General features: G+C 33.3%; 1 protein-coding gene across 1 annotated transcript; it reads right to left on the minus strand.

The window, feature by feature from the left end:
* LOC109331996 (60S ribosomal protein L15-1-like) lies at positions 1786–3846 on the minus strand. The gene is made up of 4 exons (XM_019566829.1): positions 3745–3846; positions 2888–3054; positions 2310–2507; positions 1786–2210 (listed from the first exon to the last, which is right to left on the minus strand). The coding sequence occupies exons 1-4, from the start codon at positions 3746–3748 to the stop codon at positions 1965–1967; spliced, it is 615 nt and encodes a 204-aa protein (XP_019422374.1). The 5' UTR covers positions 3749–3846; the 3' UTR covers positions 1786–1964.

A 7463-nucleotide genomic window follows, 5' to 3' on the forward strand; every position in this document is an offset into this window, starting at 1 on the left:
AACTTAATTTCCTTCATTCTCTATATAGCATCACATATTTCTTACTCTGCCACTAATGTTTCTCTAATTCTCACTTTGTGTCTCTACTCGTGAGATAAGAAATGATGGCATGACTTTTCTAATTCATACGTTCCCTTATTTATATAAGAGTTTAAGAGAAGTTATAACTCCTCCAATGTCATGGAAGCTACCCATCAAGTAAGAGGAGAGATTAACAAATACTTCTACTAATTTGATCCATAATTACCAACTATAATTGTATTAGGCACTTTCATTCAAACCATTAACTTCCAAAAAATAATTAATTTAATTGCCACCCTCGAACTAGCTCTGTAACAATGATTTTTGGGTAACTCATATAACGGTTATTTAGGGAATTAGGGTGAGAAATGAAATTCAATTGATTAAAAATAATGTCCGATAATTTCATGTTGTAAATAAGATTCAGGTGAATAATTGACTTAGATTTTAACAAAAATGATATATTCATCTACTAAATCATCTTATCAATAAAAAAATAACATCACAAATTAATACTTTCTTTATGTATGATTAATTTACAAGTAATACACTTTCATTTCTTATAAGTAGAAGGATTAACTAGAAGATATAACATTACTTCTAAAACATTCATTTGTTATCTTAAGCCTGAAGCAAGTTTTAACTATAAAACCTTATGTAGTAAAAATTCACTGGGATTAACTTTTTTGTTTTTGAAAAAAGAAAAAAGGGCTATATTTTCTTTCAGTGTTGTTAAAACCGTACCGATTATCAAACCGGTCAGGTACTGATATAGTGATACAATGGTTCAACCAGTAGTTCAGTAACTAAACCACATGCCGGTTAAACCGGACATACTTACTTATATTTATAATTCATATTTATAATCTACTCAAAATTCACATAAATAAACAACGTTAAGTCTTTAACAAATTCAAAGTCCAAATTAAAAAACATATATCAACCCAAAAATATCACTTAACAACCAAAAAAATAAATAAATGACATAACTTCACAACTCACTCTATAAAACAAATAAATTTGGAGTTTTAACATTTAACATCAAGGAGTCAAAGTTATCTTATATGAATATTATATTTTTATACCAAATTCTATCTTCAGACAATACCAAGATTACACAAATGTCAGTGAGATTACACACGAGAACCAAAAGGTGTAATCTAAGTATGCTTTGGAAGCACGTGCCTTATTAAAGATGAGTTGAAAAGACGAGTCACCTTGTAATGAGTTTTTAAGTTTTTTAAAAAAAATATATATGTGTATAAACCGACCGGTTTAGTAAAATACCAGTCGGTTCACCAGTTTTTGACCGGTTTTGATACTTGACCGGTTCAACACCTATATTGTACCGGTTAGGGGTCCGGTTCACTAGTTTTCCGGTTGAACCGGCCAGTACGGTACGGTTTTTATGCATTAGAGCACCCACAATCGTAACAAAAAAATCAAGCTAAATAAACAACATTCTTAAAGTTGTGAGTCAACATTAAAAAAACAGGGGAAAAAGTTTATAAGAGAGGACAAATATAATGAGTATATTTGTGGGTTCATTTAAGAACAAAATAGAATTGCACCATTAAATGTGATTTTAGTTTGAATTGCTTAAGTTGTTAGCAAGTGTAAACAAATATAAAATAATTAGCGAGACAATTTAAGAATGAAAAATGGATTGCACCATTGTGGATGCTCTTAGCAAACATTTGTTAAATAATTTTGAGGTTAGTCGCATAGATCGAACTGCTCCAAAATTTTCTATCATAAATCCTGTTGTCTGCAATGATACTACACAATATGATGAAGTAAGAGTTCTGGCATTAAACCAAAAAAGCTTGCATAAAATCTAATATTCTACCACTAACAAATAATTCAACCAAAAAGATCTAGTTCGCTCAAAATTTAAACAGTAATCAGAAAATGAGGCAATGCAGAATAACATAGCAGCAAAATCAGCGGTAACGACGAAGGGAAAGGGTGTTGTTTCTCTTCCAGGTAGCCCTGCGGGATGGACGTGCTTTGTGGTGGCGATGACCTTTGCCGCGTAAACCCCTATTACTTTTCCCAGCAGAAGTGAGGCCACGTAGCTCCCGATGTTTGTGTACTGGGTTGACAAGCCAATTGATCCTTGGATCATTTCTGATAGCACTGTGGGCAACATCCACAAGGATGATCTCGAAATATTTGTAAGTTGAGTCCTGTAACACATGGCAAGGAAGTTAAACTGTTATAAACCAACCAGCTTGGATTCAAAATCAGATTTCAGTTCCAACAATAATTTGATATAACAAACACACCTCGTTCACCCAGTAAGAATTGAGAACCCTGAGGCCACCCAGCTTCCTGCCAGCTCGCTCCTCGGCAACAGACCTCTTGGAACGCTGAAATTTCAGCTGAGTAACACCTTGATTTGTTGGTTTCCCGTATACGATACCCTTGGGAACTGGTCTCTTGCGACCACCTCGACGAACACGAACACGGTAAACCACATAACCCTGGATTGTTACAGTAAAAAACAGGATTAGAATCATAACAAAGTAAACAAAATGGATCAGCAAGTCGAGAAAAGCAATGTACAATATAAAGACAAAATGTGTCGGATAAAGACAAGCAAATTTTGTACGGAAGAAAATTTGCTATGTCAGATGATCGACTGTTCTTTTTGCTATAGCTGGTCTCATGAAGTAACCAATCATTGTACATAAGCAATTTCATAAAAGAAAATGCATGTATGCATCAAGGCACCACTTAAACCAGCATTTTATAGAAATTAGCTCACTCAATCATAAATTATTCACATGATTTTTTTCATATTAGTTCTGATTGCATCAAACATAAAAAACAAAGTCATATGAAGCAAAAAAAAATTCTTCACCTGCTTAGCTTTATATCCCAAGCGGCGAGCCTTGTCAGGACGAGTAGGTCTTGTGAGGCGGACAATGGAAGGTTGCTGACGATACTCCCAGCACCTCACCCGCTGCAAGAATCTCATAACATCAGACTGCTTCTTGCGCCAGAGCTCCGAGATATACTTGTAGGCACCTACAGCCACACACACCGAATCAACATATAAACCATAATCACATTTCATCATCATATTCTCCTGCTCAAATACAACTACCTCATGCTTACACTCAAACAGTTATAAACCTCATTGTTTCTGACATATTCCCACACAAAATCAATATCAATAAGAATCACACATTTCTTCGTATATTTCTCCATTTTCCAACACATCTGCCACATGATTTTACTCAAACGGCTATAAACAACATCAATCCCAATTGAAATGAAGAAAAACATCATAAAACTTTCAAAAACTAAGTACGAATCAGTAACAACACACCAATGTTCCAAAAGCATACTTGTAGTCATTTATTGATTAACAAAATAAACATCATCAAGAATCACACATTTCATCATCAATTTCTCCTATTTTTCGGACAAAAACAGTTATAAATATCTTCTCAAACCTCTTCCAAGCAAAAAGTGACAACACATCACTACACATTACACAGATAAACACGAACGCTTCATAACTCTACAGAACTCAAATTAGTGAAATATAAAGATAGTGAAATCAAAGAAAACGATAATGACAGTGAAATACAGTACAAAATTAAGCACAAAAAAAAGTAAACTGAATAATCAACCAAAACGAAACAAGAGAAAGCAAAGGTTGATTCATCAATGGTTTATGGAAAGTTAGGGTTTGACGGAGAGAGATTCTACCCATGGTGACGAGAACGGCGAGAAAGTGAAGTGGTAGTGAGTGGAAGTTAGGGTTTGAAGGAGCTTCTTTTAAGTTTGAAGAATTGAGGGATTACGTTTAGATAAGTGAATCTAAGCCGTACGTTAATAAAAATAATAATAATTTGGGAATTTCATAAAAAACATCATCTTTCAATTTTGCAAATAGGTATTTTACAACTTCTATATTTGGTTTTGAAGTCCCTTTTTTTCAAAGGTGGTAGAAAAGTTCTTAGTTTTTAAAATGTGTGACATGTTTGGTGTGCTACAAAAGTATTTTTTTTCACTTCCAAGTTAAAAGGGGATTTTCTCCGTGCAAACTAATATTTTTTGTCTAGATAATTTTTAATATATTTCGTGACATATAGATGAAAAAGCTTTAGTAATAATCTTTTAAATTTTATTGTTTTTTTTTCATCCAATTTAATATGAGTAACTTATTACATAGGTTAACTAATTTTCAAACTATTTATCAATTGTAGCAGACACGGTTGATTTCCAAAAAAATAATGACGGGAAGATATAAATTTATGAAAATATATATTTACATGTTTTAAAATGTGCAAATTCTAAATAATAACATTGATTTTATTATTATTGAGTTTGCATGAGGGACTAAAGTAAGGATGGGTTGTTTGTACTTGGTACAATCTTAAAATGACCCTTTAAAGATTTATATCAATTTCAGTGTAACTTATTTTGTTTTGACACAAATTGTAAGTTATTTTATCTTTTAATTTTCACCTTTTTTGGGTTTAGGGTTTGTACCTTCAACATCCCCACAAAATTTATATCATTTCACTGTAATATATTTTCTTCTAAAATAATATGGGTGTTTGTAGAAGTTAGGAATTCTAGTAAATCGCAAGTGAATAAAGGTAGAGATTCAAATGAAAAGAAGAATAAAATATGATTTTTCTTATTGAATTATGTAATAATTACAAGAAGAAGAGTATATATTAAACTAGGTAACTTATTTTACAAGTTATTTATATAACTAATTTCCCTAACTAACCTTCCTCCACAATTCTATTAGTAACTAATTACACTATTACAATTACGTCCTTTGTCTTAAAACAAACACCCTAAGTTATTGCAGCTTATGATGCTTAATTTTCCTCTTTTTAACCCTATATTTTCTCCATATAAATAATTTTGTTTGAGTTTGATACCATTCTTTGGTGTGGTAGAGGTTAGGCTGGAAGGTAGTTTTGAGAGTTGGATTTGAGTGAGAGTTAAATTGGAATTATCTGGGTGAGTATTTTTAAATGCACTTTGGTGCTCGAATCAGTATAAGTGAAGATATGTGGAAGGAATGTAAAAATGTAGAAGTATAATTGGGAGCATTAAGTGTAAACTTCCTTATAAGTTTGTTTGGAAGTTGGAGTTTGGAGAGGAAGGAAGGGAAATGGAAGGATTGAGAGTCATCTCACAAGTATTTTATGTTGGAGAAATTACTCTCCATCCGTAATCCATAGAGTAAACACGGAAGTCCTTATGACCATGGTTTTGTTCCCACAACTGAATGTGTATGCCCATACATACACCCAAATGGAACATCCATGATCCAGACCGAAGAAACCCCAAATGAGTTCATGGTGAAGATGAAGAACATACCTTGTTGAGCCATTTCCTGAATCTCGAAGGTATGAGGGTGAGATGATCTTCCAGATGATAGAGCGCCTTACGGTTTTCCTTTAGTTCTCTCTAGAGGGGAATGAGAGATTACCTTAGTTTCTTGAAAGTGTATTGTGTTGAGGTTAGTTGGAGGAGGCTTATCCTTATGCCTTATAAGCCTTCATCAAATCAGAAATTGCCTGAAGGTATCTACACTTATTATTATTTCATGACACATATGCCCTTAGCCACCAAATTAATTACTTAAGATCATTTTATATTTAGGCTAATTACATAATGGCCATAACACAATTATAGAATTATATTTGTGACCCATAAATTGTCAGAAATTCCAACATTTTACATGGCTCTCAAGCCTTCAATTTTCCTTCCAAAATCCAACTCCCAAACTAACCCTATGAGGGGTCTCTTGTATTTATAGAGAGTTAGAATCTTATTCATTAATGGAGAAATAAGTACCCCAAAACAAGAGGAAAAATATAATATGATTTGACATTTTTATCCTTAAGATATAATGAGACAACATTTTACCTATAAGTATAAGTGCAAAAGTGATAATTTGCCTCTCCATCCTAACTCATTTATAGAGGGGTTGGACATGATATATTCCCTAATAGATGTTATAATCATAGTAAGTCATCTTGTCAGGTCTATCCCATCTAACTAATACAATGTTTTAATGAGGAAGATAGCTCGATATGAAAGATTGTCAATTGGGAAGGAATGAATATGTTCTTTATGATAATATAATCATGAGAACGGTCGTGAGTAAGAAAGTCTTAAGATGAAGTTGTTTTTCTAACCTCTTCTGGAATGTTCATGCATAACAACTTTGATTTAATTATCCCTTATCAATATCATGATAGGTGGAGTGTGTTTTTAACATATTTTTGCATAGACAGAAATTGGTCTTACTTGCCCCAAAAATTACGTGAGAACAATTCACAAGCTCTTGAGTCTTGATTGCTTTCCACTGGTTAGAGTTTAGCTTGGCTGTAGGTTATATATGCATTGATAAGATTGAGTTATAACTATACCATTTGATCGTGTATAACTATATTTGTGTGGTTTGCCCTATACCTTCACTTGAATGTGCTTAGTTAGCTTTAAAATTACTAGTTTAAATAGACTCGTTAGTTAATAATAGAATAATATTGTTGTTATGGTTGAATGATTAGTTATAAAGTTGTTAGGATAGAACTGAATCAGTTTAAGTGCTATGGTTCAATTTCAGCACACATATATAATCATTTTCTGTACATATTTCATTTTAACATTTCATTAATAAAGTACAATTCATTTCTTTACTTTACTCTTCTTCTCTTCTCTCTCACTCACGATTCATTCCATCTTCCTTTCCTCCGAATTTTCTCTTTTATATGGTATCACGCCTTGGCTACCAACACCAAACCACGAACACTGGGACTTCTCCTCCGATTTCACCTTCTGCTGCCTCACTGCTTCAAGCGATGTCTTCACCGTTGATCCTTCCTCTACCTTCGATGAAGGTCACTGAGAAAAATTATCTGGTATGGAGACACTTCATGCTTGCCACATTAACCTCTAATCGAGCTAATCAATACGTTTTGGGAACGGAAATTCCACATCGATTTCTTAATGATGATGACAAACTCATCAATCGCGTAAATCCCGTATATCTACGATGGGAGAAAGTTGATCAAACGATTTTCTCGTGGATTCTCAACTCGCTTTCCGAAAGCCTTCAACCACGAGTTGTAGGATGCGTTCACTCCTGGCAACTGTGGGAGGAGTTAGATGCATTCTACAACTCTCAAACAAAATCTCGGAGTCGACAATTGTGTTCTCAAATCCGTTCTATATCACAAGGTTCGTGTTCTATTTCAGATTACTTCACAAAAATTAAAAGATTAGTTGATGCTCTAATCTTCATCGGAATTCCGATTTCTTCATCTAAACATATTGATTACATACTTGATGGATTAAATGAAGAATATCAATCGGTGATAACTTCAATTGAAAGTAAAATGGATTTACCAACAGTTTATAACCTAGAATCTTTCCTATTGACTTTTGAATCAAGA

This window comes from Lupinus angustifolius, chromosome LG17 (assembly GCF_001865875.1).
Source record: "Lupinus angustifolius cultivar Tanjil chromosome LG17, LupAngTanjil_v1.0, whole genome shotgun sequence".
NCBI classification, from domain to species: domain Eukaryota; kingdom Viridiplantae; phylum Streptophyta; class Magnoliopsida; order Fabales; family Fabaceae; genus Lupinus; species Lupinus angustifolius.